This window comes from Parasteatoda tepidariorum, chromosome 8, assembly GCF_043381705.1.
Source record: "Parasteatoda tepidariorum isolate YZ-2023 chromosome 8, CAS_Ptep_4.0, whole genome shotgun sequence".
NCBI lineage: Eukaryota > Metazoa > Arthropoda > Arachnida > Araneae > Theridiidae > Parasteatoda > Parasteatoda tepidariorum.
This window is the reverse complement of record NC_092211.1, coordinates 49949845-49971583: the sequence shown is the minus strand read 5'-3', so window position 1 is coordinate 49971583 and position 21739 is coordinate 49949845. Positions and strand designations below refer to the sequence as shown.

The 21739-nt window shown below is 29.1% G+C and overlaps 1 protein-coding gene across 1 annotated transcript in view; it reads right to left on the bottom strand.

Moving 5' to 3' along the window:
- Positions 1-21739, bottom strand: part of LOC107455101 (uncharacterized) — a 123532-nt gene that overhangs the window by 16635 nt on the left and 85158 nt on the right. Inside the window, exon 2 of the mRNA XM_071183988.1 lies at positions 4244-4538. Coding sequence (XP_071040089.1) covers positions 4244-4531 — 288 coding nt within the window. The 5' untranslated portion in view covers positions 4532-4538. The remainder of the gene's footprint in view (positions 1-4243; positions 4539-21739) is intronic.

Sequence of the window (21739 nt, the reverse complement as noted above, 5' to 3'; positions counted from 1 at the left end):
GGATCTTTGGTGAGTGGCTTAGGTGTTTCATGTCAAATATGCCAAGTAAGTTCCACTGGAACTGTAGCGAAAAATTAAGCTACATTCAGAACCAATTTTATAAAAATGAAAAATAAAAAAAATTAAGTAAACAATTTACAAATAATAAAAAACTGTTAAATTGATGAAAAAATGGGACTTTATTGATAGTCAGGGCGATACATATACCTTTTCACCATATTCCTGTTTAGTATAGGAATATTTGTCATTGCAAAAAAAAAAAAAAAAATTAACTGTCTAATTTTTGTCTATGCTGAGATTTCTTGATTAAAAAAACCCTTGATACATTCATTATTTTTTTAAAGAGTTTCTTTTCGATGTTCTATCTTTTAATAAACGAATTTTTAATTTTGAAACAACCTCAAATCTTTAGAAAAGCTCTACACCTAATGGCAGTGGCCGCTGCGAGCAAAATTTGTCATTTTATCGTCAGATAAAGATTGTCATTAATTCTACTTTTTATTTACTAGAATGTTCCAATGTTATTTGAAGCTTCATGCTTGTTGACAATCTTAAGCTTTTATCGTTTTCTGCTATTATCAGAATGCATTGCCATTTTATCAGGAAATAGAATTTTATAGCCAATCAAAATTTTGACTAACTTCAAAGCTCAAATCTCATCAGCTCTATGTCTAATGATAGTACAAGTTTCAATCATTTCCTGATTATTTAAACAGGAAATGATTGAAACTTGTACTAGCGTTAGACACAGCAATTATCTCTATGTCACCAAAATTATAAAAACTGAATTAAATTGTAAGTTTCACTTTTAAGAAAATCTATTCAATTTAAACCGAGTAAAATAGCATATGAACAATTATTTTTTTCAGTTTGGATGTTGTATGTTTATTTTATGGGTCCCATTTTGTTCTGGAATTTTTGATTATCATAGTATGGATTTCTAAAATTTGACAAAACTGATGGATATTAACATGGCTTTTCTAATTGTTTCGATATTTTTCCTTTGAATTGATTCTAATACTATTGATTTTTTTTCTTTGTGAAAGAAATCTTGACTAAAAAATGTTAAATTTTTAAATAAAGAAAGAAAATTATATGGATTTTATGAAAGCTTTTTGTTCAATACAAGTCGTTAAAACAATTCGTAATAATGTTCTAAATTTCATTAATAAATGTGTTGTTAAAGGAATATAAATTTTTTTTCAATATTTTATTGGAAATATATTTAGAGCAGTTCGAAATTATTTTACTTTTTTCATATTCTCTGATTCATTAGAACTAAAAATGTCTATTTTTGCTTTCCAAAACGCTGCCTTCGCATTTCAATCTAAGTATACTTTATCATTTTCAAATGGCAACTGAAAAATTTCTTCCAAGAAAAATTTTTGAACGAAAGAATCTCTGTATTCTTTAATAAAGACTTGAAGCTGAAGAATTTTTTTTTAATAATGCAATTTTGCCAGACGTTTATTCCTTGAAGTGTTTAGACATGTATTATTCAAAGAACTGCATTCAGCGCTTTCGAATCCTGGGAGATATGGTGAAAGGCTGAAGCTATTTATCAAAGGTTGAAGAAAAAGTATCACTTGTTCCAAGGAATCAGGTGAAGCATAGTTACAAGATAGAAAGGCTTGATATCAGGCAGTAGAATAATTTACAAAAATCGAAAGTATGATTTAGAAGAAAATGTTGTAGCATCAAATCAAATATTCTTTTAAGATAATGCTTAGTTTAAATCTACAATTTTTTGTAGATTTAATCTGTTTTAATTTAAAGTTTATTGATATATTTTAATTATTTATGTAGCAGTTTAATAACAATATTTTTTTGGTGTTAATATTGAAAGTATTAAACAATAAGTAAGGATGAAGTAAAAAAATTGGAAAAGTACTTACTTTTAAAGGTATGTTAGTTTTCTTACAAAAAATATTTAGATTGATTTGAGTGGAAGGATATTTTTAATTTTTCTTTCTCCTTTCTTTGTAGTTGGCGAATTCAAGTCCATGAAACAAATTATGTCAATTTAGATATGAGTTTTGAAGTGTATTATTGAATAAATTTATTGTACGATCTTCAATTGATTTCAGAGCGTTTACTATATCATTAAAAGGAAAAATGTAAAAAATTATGGTGTAGGTTAAAAAATGTCAAAATTACGTTATGGTGTTTCATTAGCAGGACGACAAACTTAAAGGGATTATAGAACGTGTAGAAAAAAACACACACACCACCATTCATATAAGGTTGCAAATGAGTTTACATAAGAGCAAAAGGTGAATAAATCAAATTTAAGAAAAATATAAAAAAAAGTAAAGTGTAATAATCAATCATGAATGTTTTTAGTGTCTATGAACTTGATTTTTATATTTAAATAGAGAAAAATAGGAATATATACTCTCCTAGTTTTCGAGATGCAACAATTTATTATGGCTTTTATGATGACAAATTACTGTTTTTTTAATATTTCTTTTAAGTTTTTACATCTCGAGAACTGGTTTTTAATTTTTCTTTAAGTTCTTACATTTCGAGAACCAATCTAATGTTTTTGAATAAAAAGCTATATTGATTTTTATAAAAACTACATTGCTGTTTTATTTATCATTTTCTTATATTTTATTTACCTTCAAAGATTCGTTGTAACTAAGCTGACCAGCGTCCTCCTAAAACTAAAATTTGGCAGAAAAAATTCTTTAAGAACATTCGAAAACTCACCTTGTTACCTTTCTAATTATTTAAAAAAATATTTATGTTAGAGAATCTTAGCGAAGGATTTCGGTAAGGACACCAATATTAAATTGAAGTAAGGTAGTGAGTTTTTAAAGATTCGTATGGTAATTTTACTTCCTGTTTTTAGTTTTAGGAGGACGCTGATCAACTTATTGTAACAGTTGCTTTTTTAATTTGCAATTTCATGTTCCATGGCGAAAAGTATTTCATGTTCCATGGCGTTCTCCGTTTTATTTACTCTTCTCCAGATTGGTTTTGAAATTTCGTTTTATTGGATACTAAGTCATATCGGTATCTTAGAAAGCGATCTTGCTAATGTTTCAGCACGGTCTGCTACTGAGCCCTTAACACTGTATTGTTTCTGGATATGAAAAATTTCATTCGACAAGTTATTATGTCTGTGTGGCAACAACACTGGGACTTCTCAAGTGAAAACAAATTGCACCCTATTAAGTTTTTGTAAGATTCTTGTCCTGTGTTGCGCTTTTGCTGGATATGTATTGAGCTCCCTCGTCTAGGTATAAGCTATACTCTTTCTCCCCAATGCAATACCAACCATTTTGTTCACGATCCATCATATTTTCTCTAATCTCAAGGATATAGGATTTTATTCATCGATCTAGTTTTTCAACATCATTTAAATTGTTATATAAACATAGTTTTAAGCGCGATATGGCCGCAACTGGCCCTTGCTAATTACTCCTAACTAACTAACACGATTCATCATATTTTAGTAATTTTCCCGCATTTTATGTATAAAAGATTTGTTTTATAAAACCCATCATCCTAACTTCGCTGTATTTCTACGTGCTATTGGTATTTTAAATTGTATTTAACTTTTATTGTATTTATATCATTTTTTTTTTATCAGATTTTACTTACTTTTGTGCGTTTTTGCATGCGCTTTGTTTTATTAGTAATCACCATTTTATCCGATTTTATTTATGTATTTCGTGAACATAAATTTCACGCAATCACTTGCTGGACTATATTAAAACCGTGCACATTCTTTTTGGACCATATGCCATTTAACCATACTTTCTGTTCAATTCAATTTCTCCGTTTCACCATCACAGAGACAACAATTGTATGCTTCTAAATCAGTCAAAAGGTCATCTTTTCATTGCATAAATATTAAAATGTACATAATGGCTTGGCAAAATTGGCTTTCACTTTCAAAATTAGTCGAATAAAAAAGCGCTAAATAGCAATATCTTTTTCCTTTTATTATTTTTCGGGTGTTGTAGGTGAGGGTCATATTTGTAAAGATTGTAAATTTGAAATTAAATGTTTCAAAAATGTTATGAATACAATAAAATTCAAACTTGTTTTTAGAAAAGAAATCAAGTGGAATTACATGTGCATTGCAACAACACACAACTGTGATATATGTTTTCGAAGAATGAAATTCAGTGAAAGGTTTGAAAATGTATTTAAAATCGTTCGAAATAAAATATTAGCTAGAAAATTTTATCTTATTAATACTTAAATTGTAGGAAAAACTAATACCATTTACCTCGTCGGAAGAAATTGATGAATCATTATCTTCGTGATAGCGGTTTCGATCAGATGATTCATCAGAGTTGGATCCGAAGAAATCTGAAGCCATCTTGGGATATGCCAAGCTATTTTCTTCTTCTTTTTTCTGATGATCCCGCCTGAAAATCTGTCTATCTTCATAGGTAGCACTCAAAGGATATGAGCCCATAACCTGGTAACTTTGACAACCAGATTCTTGAAGCATAAGTAGAATGAGCCCAAGCAACACACTTGTTAAAGATAAACGATTCAGCATGGCTGTCATTAAATACCTGCAAAAAATTTCATTTACTCTATTTATAATTAAGAAATTTTATTAATTTATTTATCAGAATATATGAGGGAAATAGAATCAAGTTTGAGGTTCAGTAAGTAGAGACAACTTTTGTGTCAGGATTTGAAAAATTGTCTCCGAGTTGAGGGAACAATCGTTTCCTCTATTGAAAAATTTGTAATAGCAAAGAATCAGAAAAAAATTTTGATGCAAAGAATACATATTCAATATTTTTTTTAAATGGTACTCATTTATGCATTTTTTTAAGCCACGCTTTTATGCTGGTTTTACTACTCTCATTCTTGCATTTTCTTTTAATAAGTTGAGTAACAGAAGCGCAATATAAGAAACATTTGATATAAAAGCTAAATGTATTAGTTGTGTTTAAAAATCCTTGAAGCGGGCAATATGGCATAAATGAACATTAAAAAAAAAGTTGAGGTTTACTATAAAAATTGCGTTAAATAAGCTAGAATTTTTGAAATATTCTAAGGAGAAAAAAGCACTTGTTTCTCCTTTGCGTTGTAGCTGTGCGTAAAGCGCTGTAAAAGCTCTGTAGCTTAAGATTAAAGAACACCAGGCATGCAGCACAATCCCTTCAAAACCAAAGTTTCCTCTTTATTGAGAGTGAAGCTCCAATTCTGAGTGAGCTCCATTTTTTTTAAAGTGGGGAAAGGTCGATAATGCATAATAGTGGCAATGTTTTTTATTTAATTTTTTTTTTTAAAGTAAAAGGTTATTGCACGTTATTATCTACACTGATATTTTCATTCTTATCTGTGTGAAATTTGCAACCGCCTTTAAATATGGAAAAAAATCATCACACATTAATAAAGAAAGAAGCTTATCCTGAAGAAAAAGGAGTGAATGTAAGAAAACAATTGTATTTATGAGTGTGACAAATTTGTAGAATTGAGAAATATTTTTTAATGTTTTTGGCTATTAAAATGTTTTCATTTTTTTAAAAATTATAATTTCAAAAAAAAATTTGTTTGCTGTATCTGTTTGAGGAAAGACGCACAAATGCTTTTCATACCTTTCTCTACTTGCAAAAAAAAAAAAGGGGGGGGGGGCAACCCACGGCCCTTAGGTAAAAGCTTTAGAATTGCAGAAGCACCCTTGTTTTAAAATTTTGCCTCTTTGTCTTGATAGCGCTACCCTCCCCTTTGCATTTCTCAAAATTTGATAACGAAACTTATTCGATAAATAAAACACATATTTTTTAAAAGGGGCATTTTTAAATCAGTTTTATTAATTTTTTTTTAAATGCTGCTGTCAAATCAAATAATCTGATTTCAGCGGATAAATTCTAGAAAAAGAAAAACTGATTTAATTTCTTTAATTTAAATTAACATGTTTTTTTGTCATAAACGTCTTTTTCCTTCAGGTTTTTTTTGCATTTCAAAACATTTTATCTTGAATCCTGTCAAGAGCAATGCTTGCTGTTCATATGTAATTTGAATTCATTGTGAATTGTTCAGACTCATACCAGTATGACAAAAAGATAACGTTATTTTTAGTCTTTAACGTAACAATTTAAAAGATGCGTGGTTCTGAAAACAATGATTTAATTAGGGAAAGTATTAACAAACTTTTCTCGACTTTCACATTTTGTACGATGCTCGGTAATTCCTATATGGGTATTAATTATTTATTCATTATTCAGGGATATCACATAAAGGCAATTTCTGCTTTTAAGAAGTACAGATTTTATCAACAAGCATTGTCTTCGACACGCCTTTCTGACAGATATAAATTTTAATCATGTGCTGTGAGAGTGTGATATTGTTTGAGAATCATATAAGATAGTCAAATTTAGGGTTGTTTTTGTTGAAGGCAATATTAACTATTACAACAATTTTTCTTAAGAAGTAAAGTCTCATGACGCTTTGCAGTAGTTGTATTTAAGACATTTTAGTTTTTGTTCAATTATTATTACTATTTTAAATTTTTGAATAATATTTTTACACTACTTTAGTGAGGAAAGAAAAATTGGCTAAACTTTAACCACAATACCGGTACTTTGAACCATAGCACGATAGGTCGTAGCAAATTGAACTTATTGTGCAAATTTGTTGCAACTTTAATTATTTGAGCTATATTTCCGCTTAGTTTGAAAATAGTTATCATGTAATCAAGTACAAGAAGAATTAATTTATACCATAATAGGATTTAAATTAGTACAGCATTAATGCAGTAAATTTGAATGATATTTTGGTTTGACTTAGATCAAAATTTCTAACAGAATTAAGTCTTTTTTGAATTATTATTTTCTATAAAACAAATTTTAATATATTTATTTATGAACAAATAATGATTTAAGTGTTACAAAAATACTGGAACTCCATAAAATAGTAAATATTGAAAATCCTCTAAACTCTGTATGATATTGAATTTAACCTTGTCACGAAAAATTATGAATTCTTACAATGCCAGAGAAATCGTTTCAAGCGTAAACAGATGTTTTTTTAGTTGCGAAATTGTTTTTATTAATTAAGGTATTTAGTCATATCCTATCGAATTGAGTCGGCAATCAATGGTAAGTTGAACTAAATTAACTTATGTTATACAGCTGATACAGAAAAGTTAACTAATAATGCATCAAACAACCTCTTACCTACGCAGATGTTAAAAAGCTATTGATCGAAAACTGTATTCAAACTGATAAATAATTGGGAAAAAGAAGGAAATATTAAACTAAACAGTATTCAGCCTCATGTAGAGCTTTATAAAAGCCTAAATATATATCATAAACTTAAGTAATTTTCAATCACGTGTGTTGGTCACACTTACAAACATCTTTTACTGAACGAATTTACACCAAAGTGTATCTTAACACTACAGAAATATTTATGATTATAGTAAGATACATTTAAGATTCAGTAAAGTTATTTTTAGGATACAATATAAGTAAGAATCATTAATTTAGGATGCATATATTCACTAATTCTTAAAATAAAATTAATTAGTAAATCAAACATACGGGTAGCTCAGAGATACTAAGAATACTAAGACGAATTCGAACTAGGCTTAACAGAAAATAAGCGAATAGAAATTATACGTCATAAAATCAGTTTTCCGAGATTTAAAAATTAAAATATAATTATTCTTATTACACAACTAAAAACAATCATACATATTTAACGGTGAATTTTTGTTTCTGTTGATGAATATCAGCCCTAAAAATAGCAAAGCTCATTTCAGATTGTAAACTCGCGATATTATACTTGGCGTTTCTTGAATTTTTTTTATATTCAAAGCACGCCAACATTGGTATTTCCGGAAGTGAAAATAATTCTCGTATAATATGAAAGCATTAGATTTTGGTATAAGATTATTCAGTTTTAAGTATTTAGATTTAAATTACACCCTTTAAAACGTATATGAGCGCTCGATTTGATGTCAACCCGAAATAAAATGTTCTTTTGCACAATATTTTATGTTGTTCAACATCTTATTACACCACAGTTTTTACATTATATTTTTTACTTGATTATATTAAAAATATTAGTTCTTTTTTTTGGAATTTATTTACAACATTATTTCCATAGAGCATCTCAAAATTTAGACATTCTAAATTAACTTAATTTGATTTTACTTTAAACATTTTGTTTTTCAAGTTTAGCCAATATTATTACTTCATAAGCTTTCCTTAACTTTAATAAACAAAAGCGATCTTATAAGGTCACATAATTTATTAATGTGCTATACTGTAAAATCGCCTACATTTAGATTTTTCTTTTTTTAAAAATTCAGTCAATTTCTAAACGAAAAAAAAATTTTTTTTTTTCACTTTTAAAGGTAAAGTAACTTTTTCTGACAACAGCTTCAAGCTTAATCTCATAAAAAATAAGAGCAAAGTGCTCTAAAATTCAAGTTCAGTACATTCTTTGTATATCACGTTTACAATAAAAAGATACATCATTTCATGAAGAAAATGCAGTTCAGTGATTTTTATGGAACAAAAAAAAAATGTGGATTTATATTGACATTTTTTTATGAACGTAGAATACTTTAAAAAATACTTTTCAAAGATAAAGTAAACTGTATTTTATTCGAGCCTTAAATGGCAATACTTTACTTTGTGAAGTGTTTATTTAGAAATATTAAGCGACATGAACTCGATGCTTTAACGAAATTGAGATAAAAGGCGTTTCTATAGAAACTATAACATTTTGGTAGAAGCCTATTCTTTGCCAAGTGCAAAAAATTATCGTTGTTGAGGAAAACGATTAATTCATTAAAACGCATGGCGATCTGTTATTATTGCCTTTTCTATCTTCAGTAATTCTTATGTGAAAAAAAATACTTGCATTCATATTGCCATTTACTTGGTTTTAAACTATTATTATAGAACTTATGTTAATTTGATTTGTAGCCCCAAAATATTTTAAATTTTTTAAAAATGATATCATAAAATCTTTTTTTTAAATACTCTTTTTTCAGTAAGTTTAGTAGTACTCTTTTTGCAGTAGAAAGTGTATAAGTATTACAAGAAAACTCTTCACTTTTTTTAGAATTTCAGGTTCTCTGCAATATTTTTGATTAAAATGTTATTTGTTTTCTTATAATAAAAGATTTATCTATAGCTCTAATATTAATGCTTTAAAAGTTTATTAAAAATTGTTTTCTTTTAATAATTTTGTTTACGTTTTGCACCATACAAGTATTTCTAAAGTGAATAAATACACGTTCTTCAAGGACATAGTGCATGCATTTAATTTTTGACCTGTACTTTTTAACATTTGCCAGTTTGAGCCTTTTAGCTTATTATAAAAACTTAAGTGTCGCAACTAGTTCTTGCATCAAAAAATGTAAACTTTTTCTAATGTTTTAATATTTCGGTGATTTTCAAATGATTGCAAAATTTTGTGCCCGATCTTAGTTTCAGGGGGAAACGGTGTTATGTGCGTCTGATAAGATCCCTGACAAATGTATCCTACAAATAATTTTAGACAAGTACAGTGGGTAATTCATTAGACGCAGTTAAAAAAACAAGAGAGCATTTATATTTGGTCAATCTAAGAATCATACTATTTGTTCTAGTTGCAGATAATTAGTCGTTATTTTATTTCTGAAGATCCTGAATTATTAGTTTAGTTGGTAGCAATCCGCATTTAAACCCTATTGACTATCTTAAACCTTAAAGATAATCTTTGGTTCTTACCTTTAATATAAATCAGACTTTTAATATTGATCTAGAGTTAGGTACAGTACATCCTTTTTGGCTCTTGCGTCAAAAAACATGAACGAACTTCCATATGATACTCTACTGACTCATCAAAAACTGAAGAAATCCCCCGTGATTTGATTTGAATTCAAATTTTGTTGGTAGATGTAGTAGGCTCTCAATTTGTACACATCCTTAATTTGTTGAGTGGTTCATTTCTTTGGACATTATAAAACACTTTACAGACTAATTCTTGTTTTTTTATGAGCATCAACCACGATATTACACCAGGTTACTAAAATATCGGGAGACGTTTCCAGCAGAATACGTATTAAATATATGCGTGATAATGTTTTGCCAGTCTAATGAAACTATTAAAATGGCATATACTATCTCATTCGAAGTATTCAACTGACTCCTGTAATCTATATCCTTGTTTCGAATATGGTTTTTCTGAAAAGTACGACACAACAATTGTCCTATTCTTGCATAGGCTTTACAAGGAACTGTTTATACAGAATTCTTAAACTGGCAGAAAGATTGGGAAAAGTAGCGGCTAAAGTTTGAGATTTTTTTTTGCTAAGTTCAGCTCTAGAGCTACCTCTTCTCCTCAATTTTTTTTTCTTTTTCAAAGTTTGTACTCATAATATGTTCTTTGAATGTGTATCTATTTCATGCATTTCAAGCAATTAATAATACGCAACGCAAATTTACAGTACTTTACATTATGGACTGTTGTTAAACCGTTGGTTTTTTCGGTGCTATTAAATCCGAAATTTAATCAAATTCAATTTATTGAAATACGTTTGTATTTTTTAATAAGCTGTCCATTATTATTAAGAAATTTGTTTTATTTTAATGCATAAATATTTTTTAAAAATAAAATAGAAACGAATAAAGAAATATTGAAATTTATTAATGTATCAATATGTTAATAAATTTCTATATTTTTTTATTATAAAAAAATTAATTGACATTTTACTGTTTCGTGCATTCTCAATGGCCTGATTTATCACAAGGCTTGAGAGGCCCAGGCCTAGGGCCCCCTCATTTCTGGGGGCCCCTAAATTTTACAAATAATTTCATTTTGTGTTTTTCCTTAAGGATTGTCAACAAAGATAAATATAAGATCAAATTTACTAATATATCGTAATTTACTTATGTCAAATAATTTAAGAACACTCCGTNTCCTGTAATTTATATCCTTGTTTCGAATATGGTTTTTCTGAAAAGTACGACACAACAATTGTCCTATTCTTGCATAGGCTTAACAAGGAACTGATGTTGTTCTATTTATACAGAATTCTTAAACTGGCAGAAAGATTGGGAAAAGCAGCGGCTAAAGTTTGAGATTTTTTTTGCTAGGTTTAACACCAGATCTATCTCTTCTCCTCAATTTTATTTTCGTTTTCAAAGTTTGTACTCATAATATGCTCTTTGAAATGTGTATCTATTTCATACATTTCAAGCAATTAATAATAAGCAACGCAAATTTATAGTACTTTACATTATGGACTGTTGTTAAACCGTTGGTTTTCCTCAGTCTTTCCTTTTGGTGCCATTCAATCAGAAATTTCATCAAATTCAATTTATTGAAATACGTTTGTATTTTTTAATAAATTATCCATTATTATTAAGCACTTGCTTTTATTTTAATGTATAAATATTTTTTTGAAATAAAATAGAAACGAATAAAGAAATATTGAAATTTATTAATGTATCAATATGTTAATAAATTTCTATATTTTTTTATTATAAAAAAATTAATTGACATTTTACTGTTTCGTGCATTCTCAATGGCCTGATTTATCACAAGGCTTGAGAGGCCCAGGCCTAGGGCCCCCTCATTTCTGGGGGCCCCTAAATTTTACAAATAATTTCATTTTGTGTTTTTCCTTAAGGATTGTCAACAAAGATAAATATAAGATCAAATTTACTAATATATCGTAATTTACTTATGTCATAAATAATTTAAGAACACTCCATAATTAAGCAAAAGGTAAGTTTTGTTTAAAGTAACGACAAGAGCCCTCTCATTTCTAGATCAAGATCTGCTCAGTGGAATGTAAAATCACACATGGTTTCTAATAAGAAGTGGCAGTTTAAGAAGTAATAAATGAGAAGTAATTTTGCTTGTTTTCAGTATTTAACGTTAACCTTTTATTAAGTAAAAGTTTATATTGAAAACTGTTCCTCTCTCTCTTCGTCTTTTATGTTAAGATCTGTTATAGTGTAATCTCTCATTCTCTTATTTTTTTAAAAATTTTTTATTCATTTATTTTGTTACTTTTGACATTAAGTCAAGCACGGACAGAGACATCAATTCTTTGATATTAAATAAATAATCATTATTTAAGGCAAAAAAAAAAAATCTCAATACAATGACAAGGTGAATGAAACGTAGAGGGAGGAGCCCTTTAGTAGTGCGTTATAATAATGAAATATATTTATGTTAGGTGCTCCTTTTTTTTCTTCCAAGCACTACATTTTATTTTAAGAATTTTTCAAGTTTGAAAAAAAATCAGCAAATTAAATATTTCAACGATTCTGCAATAGAAAAAAATTATTAAGTGGTTTAATTAGTTTTCCTTTCTAAAAAAAAAAAAACTAAGTATTTTTTTGAAAATAAAATCTTTGATGTTGATCTGAATTAAAAAATACAGTCGGACTTCTATTTAACGAACTTCCATTTTACGAATTTCTCTATTTTGAGAATTTTTTCGTGGAACCAAGAACTTTTGGGAAATTTCTTCGTTAAATAACTTCTAAATAGCGAAGTGAATTTTCTATTTAACGAATTTTTTTTTGGGATCTACTTTCCCCATTTCCCAAAATATTTGAGAAAATTATTAACTAGTTAACGCATTTTATGGGGGAAATAACCTTGAACTGATTTTCGCATCCCCTTAACTTTTAGAGAAAGCAGTAAAATTCCTTTCCCTTTTTGTTTGCATTTCATACAGGAAATGCAATCCCACTAGAAAAGGGGGGAAAGGGTCAAATTCCTTGAATAGGAAATGAGCAGAGAAGATAAAAGGAATGGGTCATCAAAGTGTGTGGTCCCTGGTCCCTTATTGACATGTCCTATTATCTCCACCCCCACTGTTCACTTCCTTTCTAGAAAAACTTTCAACTTTCTCGTTGTTCACTCGGTAGAGCTCCTGTTTTAAGATTGCTGATCAGAGTGCTGCTTGTTGCTTTTCTTACGGCTGCAAAATGTCGAAGCGAAAGTGCCTGACTATTAAAGAAAANTCTTAAGCAATTTACAATTTTAGAATTGCTGGTTCAAATTTTGAACTATATGCAGTGGAAATCATTTATAATGCGAACGCAGGGATAATAAGAATTCGTTAAAACAGTACTAGCGCTAGTAAGAACAATAACAATCAGTGTTTGCTCATTAAAATAAATTGACCAAAATTATCAAATTAAAAAACAACGTTTAAATTATTTTCTTGCAGCACTTTTTGTTTACATTGATTGGCAACATTTCAGTTTTAATTCTTTTTTAAACTACTATAATCATGATATGATCATTTTTTTGTATTTGCTTCTTTTTTTTTCTTCCGGCAAACTGAATCGGATGTGGATAGGGGAGATTTCCCCATCACTGACAGTCTCTGCGTTTTATAAACATTAGTTCAGGAACATGTAAGCCAGGGGTGTCAAACTCAAAAGCTAACTTGGACCAAATAAACAATGCTTAACTTCAGGTGGGCCGCAAAAAAAAATCAATGTTCATAGAAAACAAATATTTATCTTTTGAATTGTAATAAACATATATAAAGATAAATTATTGTTTACGTCCTGATACTTGACATCACTTCTCTGCTACTATCTTTTCTATTTCGGGCGAAACTTTATTGGCCGAGACTACTTTCAATATTGACCCAACGTGAGCGTAATTAATACGTTTTCGGACAGGAGATTTATTTCCATTCATAACAGAAAATAATTGCTCTCACTGATAAGTACTTCCAAACATGGAAATAATTTCATATGCGAATTTTCGAGTATTTTCAAATCTTGCCGGTAAATATTCGTAAAATTCAGGCACGGCCACTTCAATGACTTTTGCCTTCAAATTTGAATCGCACTGAATCTCAATCACTTCCATTTGCATGTAAGTGGGTACTGAGTTTATATTTATTGAGAAAATCGAAGAAAGCAAACAAAATTTGTCTTCCAAAGAATTAAAATCTTTAAACCTGGTTTCAAATTCTGTTCTAAGATTTGAAAAAAAAAATTTCTGCATATTTTTGATACAATACAGTATCATCTAAACTAGATTTGTTCTTGTTGCACGTTGGGAAGTGCGTTAAATCTTCAATTTTCAGTTGCCTTTCCCAAAGAAATAGTTTACATTTGAATGCTTTAATTATGTCAAACATATTCGTAATGATCTGATCCTTGCCTTGTAACAATAAATTTAAATCGGATAAGTGTTTGGTTATATCAGCCATAAAAGATAAATCTTGCAACCATGTTTGATCGGAGAACAAGCTTGTGTCTTGATTTTTAGTTGGTAAAAACTTACATGTTTCTTCTTTCAAATCCCAAAATTGTTTGAGAACCTTGGAGCAAGATAACCAACGTACCTCGCTATAGTAGGATAAACCTGAATATGTACTATCTAATTGATTGCTCAGTTTGCTCCATTTCAGCCAATTAGAATTTTACATTTTCGCGCATACGATTTAAAATTATCCGTATAGTTTATAAATAAAGTATATAATAATTTTATATGCAAGTTTCGTTTCTAATTGACATTTCTATTTTATTTTTACTTTGCTTCGGATATATTGACTGGGCCACAAAAATGTTCATCTCGGGCCGCGAGTTTGACACCCCTGGTGTACACTGTCTAGAGTATACTCACTTTGATTGCTCTCTTAACCCTTTCCTGGAATTAACCCTTTCTGGAATTAACTCTTAACCCTTACGTGGATTGTTTTAGAATAGGTGTAGAGAGATACTTATCAAGTTTATTCATGGTGTTTTACTTTCGATATCTGCCTAGATTCTAGGCAGATACCGGAAGTAAAACACCATGAATAAACTTGGTAAGTCTCTCCTCCTATTCTACAACAATTTAATCACTAAGGTTATAATGCTAAGTTGGTTTAATTGAGAACGCTAATGCTGAAACGGTTTAATTGTAAATAAAATATTATTTGTTTAAATTTAGGACGGGAAAATTTCTTTTATTTAATTTAATTACAATAACTATATGATACGGCATAAAACCGCCACATTAACCTTGCGGTATAACTAAAATTTGGTTCTTGCACCAAAAATTTATGTCAGTCACCCAAAAGTGTTGAAAAAGAACGGTCTTCTGTATCTCTAATTTCTGAAAATAAAACCAAAATTATTATGAAATATTCTTTCAATAGATAGAAAAAGGCAAACAAAGTTCAAAATCGAGTTAGTTCATTAGGATTTCGGCTTGATAAAAGCGTGGATAATGTTTTTTAAATACCAGAGATCCTCACTGACTATTCGGCGTTACTGAAAGTCAATTTCGTAGCATTGTAGTTTTGTACCCAACCCAGAAGATGAAAGAACTTTGCCAAAGTTCCTTCATCTTCCTATCTTCATAAAGGACTTCTTTAAACTTAACTAACCCACATTTACATTGTATATAGAGAACAACTATGAACCTCCCCAAGGTCTTATTTCATTTCATTTCATAACCGGCTTTGAATAGACGAGTTTCTGAGTTTACGATTATCAATGCTCAACTCCGTAGCCTTGTAATTTTGAACCCAACTCAGAAAGCAAGGGAACTCTTGAATCAAGCATTAGGACAAACTAACCTTCACGGAGAACTGTTTTGATTTAATTAGCCTATATTAGCGTTATAAGGAGAGGAAAATCGCGAAAACTTCCCACGGTTAGCCAGACGGCAAAGGGACTCTAGCCCATGATCCATCTTCCTCTGAAGATAATTTATGTCAGCTCTGTGGTCGGTGCAGAGCCGGAAGTAGTATTCTTATCAACCAGCTACAACTGTAATTCGATTGTAGGTCACCTCATTGGGAAGCGAAAGATCTATCCCCTGAGCCACCGCGGCTCTATCTCCCCCACAGTTTGACTGATGGCCAAGAAACTCGTTATTCGCTTACGACTGAGGATATTTTTATCAGTACTGTGACACGGCCATATGGCACATAACCCTTTTTTTTGTAGGCTTGTTGCACCAGACATTTATGAGTTTGATTAAACTAAACAGGCAGTAAAGATTTATTTTATTTAAACCTCTCATACTTTGGAATAGGCGTTTGCATTTTTATTCAACTATCTTTGACCTAGCATAGAATCGTCTAACTCACTATTAGAAGTTTGTCATCACCAGCACTGACTCTTTTGTTATTCTTTTACAGATTACTAGAAAAACTCCTGGTATGTCAAGAATTGACTATTTTTTTAAAAAAAGAAATCCGTCGCATTCCAATTCGTCATTTCAAATGCCGAAAGAAGTCGTTTTGAGAAGTTTCGCCAAAAGCAAGTCACGGCATGTTGAAGGTATTTCAAGAATAGTTAGAGAATCGGAATTTTCATCTACGGTGCCTTTTCTGCAGTGGCGTTATTTAGTTTGGGACATTTTTCCAAAAGCTGAACGTGAGAAAGTTGGTGGAAAAAAAGAAGAGAAAAACAACATCTCAACTCAAAAACAAACACCGTGAGAAGAAATGTTTTTACTTCATAAGCTTTTCCTTACAAGTTGCATTTTTCTTATATTGCGTTGCGTTTTATTAGATAGGAATAGTGCCATTTTTCAAAAATGGAAATATTATCTAAAATTGCTCTTATTTTTAGATTTTTTCTGTGACGTTTATTTCTTTCTGTTTCGAATCTTCTGTGAAACATGGTAAAAAAATTGTGAAAACTTAGAAGATAAGATGAAAAAAATATTTCTTTTTGTGTGTATATATATAAACATTATATATAAATATTGTATATATAAAGTTAAAAATGTAGAGAAAACATGGAAAAATACAAAGATTTATTAAAATTTTTATTAAATCTTTTGTATTTTTCCATATTTTCTCAACATTTTTAACTCATTTTGTGAGTTCTGTATACTTACAGTTTATGCTCAGTAATTAAAACTTATGACTTTTCTTAAAATTTCGTTCTTTTCTATTATTTTTTTACAAGTTGAAATAAGTACCAAATTCTGATAATAATAATTCAAACGCTATAAGTACTGGCATTTTACCAGAGTAAGATTTTGTGCTTTAAGCAATTTAAAAAGGGGGGGGGGGGAATGGAGCACATTTTATCTTCAAAATAAAATCAGAAATATTCTGTACTTATATCCGAATTAAAAAGATATTATGGAAGTTCCTTTAACTAAATTGTATAATTAAAATATGGACATAGTGCAATTACACATTCCTATGGACATAGTGCAATTACACAACCATAATGTCAAGCAAAGATCAATAAAATTATTATTATTTTATTAAATCAACCAATATAATATCACATGATTCATTTCATCAATGCATTTCTTTAAATTCGCATTCCACGTCAATGTTTTTAATTTGAAGGTAGGTTTAAACAGAAAACAAAATTTAACAGCCAGTGACAGAGTAATTGTAACTTTGTCTTTGTAAGGTCAACCACACTAACGCAACGTAAAGATGCGTAGCATCTAAAATAAATGCGAGCATGCGTAGTTGCTTCGAATCCTACTTACGGAAGTTATGTAGTATAAAAGTTTGAAATGTCTCTAATTACTACATTTTGATGGCCTTTCTAAAAATGGTATATTAAAGATGGTGAAAACGAAACATACTCTAAACTTCAGTATTTTAAATTTTTTACAAATCCTCTTCATTCCACATGCATGAGAAAAGAAACAACTTTTCATAATTAAATTAATCTTTAAGATTAAAGTTTGTTGCTTTAATCATTTTCGTTGTTGACGAAACTTAAGAAGTTGTAACGAAGATGTCTAAAATGATTGAGTCACCCTATTACCCGAAATAACAGTTAATGCATTTCTAATGTTATATCCCTCTTGTTACCACAAACAATTGGCTATATTTCCTAAAGAATGTTTTAGTAATAATATAAGCGTGCAGAGAAAATCCAAACCCATCATCGGAAAATAATTTTGCTTTGTTCCGGAATACATTTTCTGGATGAATTGTAATTTCTTGAAGTATTGTAAAAATTCTCCCATATTTATACAGAAGGTATACTGTAATATACTATGAAGAAATATCATTATGTAGAAATTATATTCTATAGAGAAATACAGGGTTACTCATAATTCCCTCCGGGGTTTCGAAGCGTTATAGTAAAAAGACGAAGACGAATATGGCAAAAAAGAACATATTAATTATTCCGAAAGTATTCAAGTTTTAATTTAAGCAGTTGCCGGTAGATGGCAGTAACATGTACCACTGAAGCCATTTGTAGTAAAGAAAAATGGCGTTTACAGGCGGAGGGAATTATGAATAAGCCTGTATAGAAGAGAATTTAGAAGTATAAAAGTAGAGAAAATTAAGTGTATAGAGTAGCATACTATAGAGAAATTGCAATCGCATACAATGTTATTATCAATAATTGCTGTTGCAAATGCAAGCTTTAACAGAATTTTATTTTTCAGTAAATAAGCAAAATTAGCTTTGAATAATAAATTACATTGAGCTAAAATTAATATACACGGTCTTTTGTTATCCCGCTTGTAATTTATATCTTTAGAATCCTTTTGTGAAATGAAGTCACATTCACGACGCGTTAGAAGTTTGTAAACTAATATTTAAGCTAAGGAGAAAAATAAAACGTGATCGAAGAAATTTGTCGAATCACTAGTGAGAAGGACGGGATGCCAGAATGAAACTTGAAGGTATTTCAGATTTTGACGTTTAAAACAAATTTATGTTTCCTGTGGCAATCAAAGTTTCAAGTTCTGATGTTTTCAGTGTCCACCAAAACTTGATACAATTCAAAATGCGTGTTTACGAGAATAGACGTGCCTCGAAGTACGTCGATTTACTACCATTATTTATTGCAATCGAGGCAGTTGTGTAACTGACTTACGAAGTCATTTTTTTAAAAAGAGACTAATTTAATAAAGTGTACTAAATTATGTATGCAACACCACGTTACGAACTGTTTTGAATTTATTAGTTTATTCTTTATAAAAAGATCATTCTTTAAAAAAAATCGAAACTCGTAAAAGAAGTATGAAAAACGGTATTTGATTCTTACGTTCATTTTCTTAAATATGCATTTTGAGCCGTATTCATTTTCGTAAATATGCATTTTGAGCCCTGTTCATTTTCTTAAATATGCATTTTGAGCCCTGTTCATTTTTGTATCAAGCATTCAATCTGTATCCATTTTCGTNTATTTTGGCTACAATAATCCTACTTTACATTTACTTATTGGCGATAAACCACACTATAATCTTCTGTTGTACCTTAAGGACATTGGATTTTATAACTCAATTTAATTTTACCTGTTATTTAAACCAAGCACTCGTTTTTTAGACCAAGTTCATGGTGCGGTATAGCCATTTCTGGCTCTTGCGCCAAAAACACTAAATAACTAACTACTACCATTATTTATTGGAATCGAGGCAGTTGTGTAACTGACTTACGAAGTCATTTTTTTAAAAAAAAGACTAATTTAATAAAGTGTACTAAATTATGTATGCAACACCACATTACGAACTTTTTTGAATTTATTAGTTTATTCTTTATACAAAGATCATTCTTTAAAAAAAGATCGAAACTCGTAAAAGAAGTATGAAAAACGGTATTTGATTCTTACGTTCATTTTCTTAAATATGCATTTTGAGCCATATTCATTTTCTTAAATATGCATTTTGAGCCGTATTCATTTTCGTGAATAAGCATTTTGAGCCCTGTTCATTTTTGTATCAAGCATTCAATCTGTATCCATTTTCGTAAGCACACATTTAGAACAGAGTCCAAATTTAAAATCTCACATAGGTAGTGTAATTTTTCATAAAATAATTAAAAAAAATGATATTTCACGTAGCATTCCGCACGCTCACGTACGTTAGTTTTGCGCAAGCTTTGTTGAGAACCAAGATTGTTCTGTACTAACTGCGCTGCGCAGAATTTACGTTTGTGAACGAGTGGGATGCTACGAGAAAGTGGAAAATCTTTGTATTGAATGCCAATATTGACCTATATTTCGTGAATTTTTGTAACATTATTAAGCATGAAATATTTTAATGTTTTTGGATAAACATTATACAAAAGCAAAGTTTTATATTACATTTTTGTTTGTTTTGAGGAAAGTGAAAGATAAATGTGTAAAATATTTAAATAGAAAGTTTTAATTTGTTTGTTTCACTCAACTCTACTGAAAGGTGTTCGTCAATTGTGAAAAGGTTGCGATACATCATAACTTAAATGTCTATTATATCTTACACCCACAATTATAATTAACAAATTGTTTTATTAAAAGTATGTAAACATGTAAGAATATTTTTTAACACTAAATACCTTCAGCCTTAAGGGCATTTTGTAACATAGTTATCTGTTTTCCAGAAGGTCTATTATTATCAAAGTTTAAACTTTCACGCAAAATAACTCTTCAGATACAAAAAGATACATTTTACGCGCGGTTGATCAAAGACAATATTAAATAAATGAATCTTGAAAGATAGTAGTTTGTTTTCAAAATACACTAACCAAGACATAAATTATAACGACTTAATAAGCGGAAATTCTTATTACTAAAAATAGTTTTCTTTTTTCTAGAGTTTTCATTTTTTTTTTGCTACTTGAATACGTAATAGTTGAAGTGATTATGAAATAATTAATTAGTACGATCCATGAACAAAACAAACAAAAGATTACCAATGCTTGAAGTGAGAGGCTTAAAAAATTATTAATAAATTACATTGTGTAATCAGTTTCAGAAAAAGTGCGTAATTTAATACTATTTTTCTTACTCGATGTTCTAGCAATTTGTGTCAATATTTAAGAAAAAAGCCTTTAAAAATTCAAAGTGTTAAGTGAAAAAATGTGTAACAAAAATTAAATAAATAAATACCCCTAGGTATGTATAACTTTTTAAAACTTTTTTTAATACTTTGCAAACCAAATTGTTTAGCATATGTAATCATTTTGTTCCAAATAATAAAGTTAAATTTATGTAAAAAGTTTCATCTTTTTATTCATAAATTCTGTTATTTTTAATCAGTTTGCTAATATGAAATTTACAACTATGTATAGATTATGCGAGATATCGAAAATTCGTTGATGAAATCCATTCTAGCATAGAAATAAAGTTTTTTGATTCATAGATTTTTTATTCAAATTTCAAATGCATTTTGGTAATATCAATAGCGATATTTTTCATTTTCTTATGTTGAATTGTTTGTATGTAAGATTAAGAAAACACGTTTTTGTAATTTTTTTTGCGTGCCTTATTATAGAAACAGCATCATTCAAAATCGTTTAGATTTAAACTACAAAAGAAATTTTGGAAAACAAAATCTTAGAAAGTTAAAGCTGGTTCTTAATTTTTTTTCTAACATGCCATTAAGTTGCTAGTTATAAAATGCTAAAGTTTTAATAGAGAGACGTTTTTTGTTATGAAGGAATGAGGCAACACACTGGGAACAAACTTTAAAATAATTGCTGTGGAAAAATTTGTACAAAAATTGAGTTTGATTTTCTGAATTCTATATTTTAAAATGAAAAATAATTTAGTGTTAAATTATTGCATATTTTTTAGAACTTTTTTGTTCTTATTTTAATTTAACTTTTGGGACAAGTGAGAGAATTATATAAATGTTTATTTTAGTTGTATAAAATAAATAAAATTGAAAAATAAAAATCTAATTTTATTATTTTATTACAATTTTATTATAATTCATTCTTTAAGACACTTTGCACATAAGTCATAAACAAAGTACACTGGGGACATAAAAATAGCTATTTTTTTGCGAGAATGAGGACGCGTATATATATGTACCGACACATATGCATAAACCAAATTTTTATTTTAGGTAAAAGGGAATCATC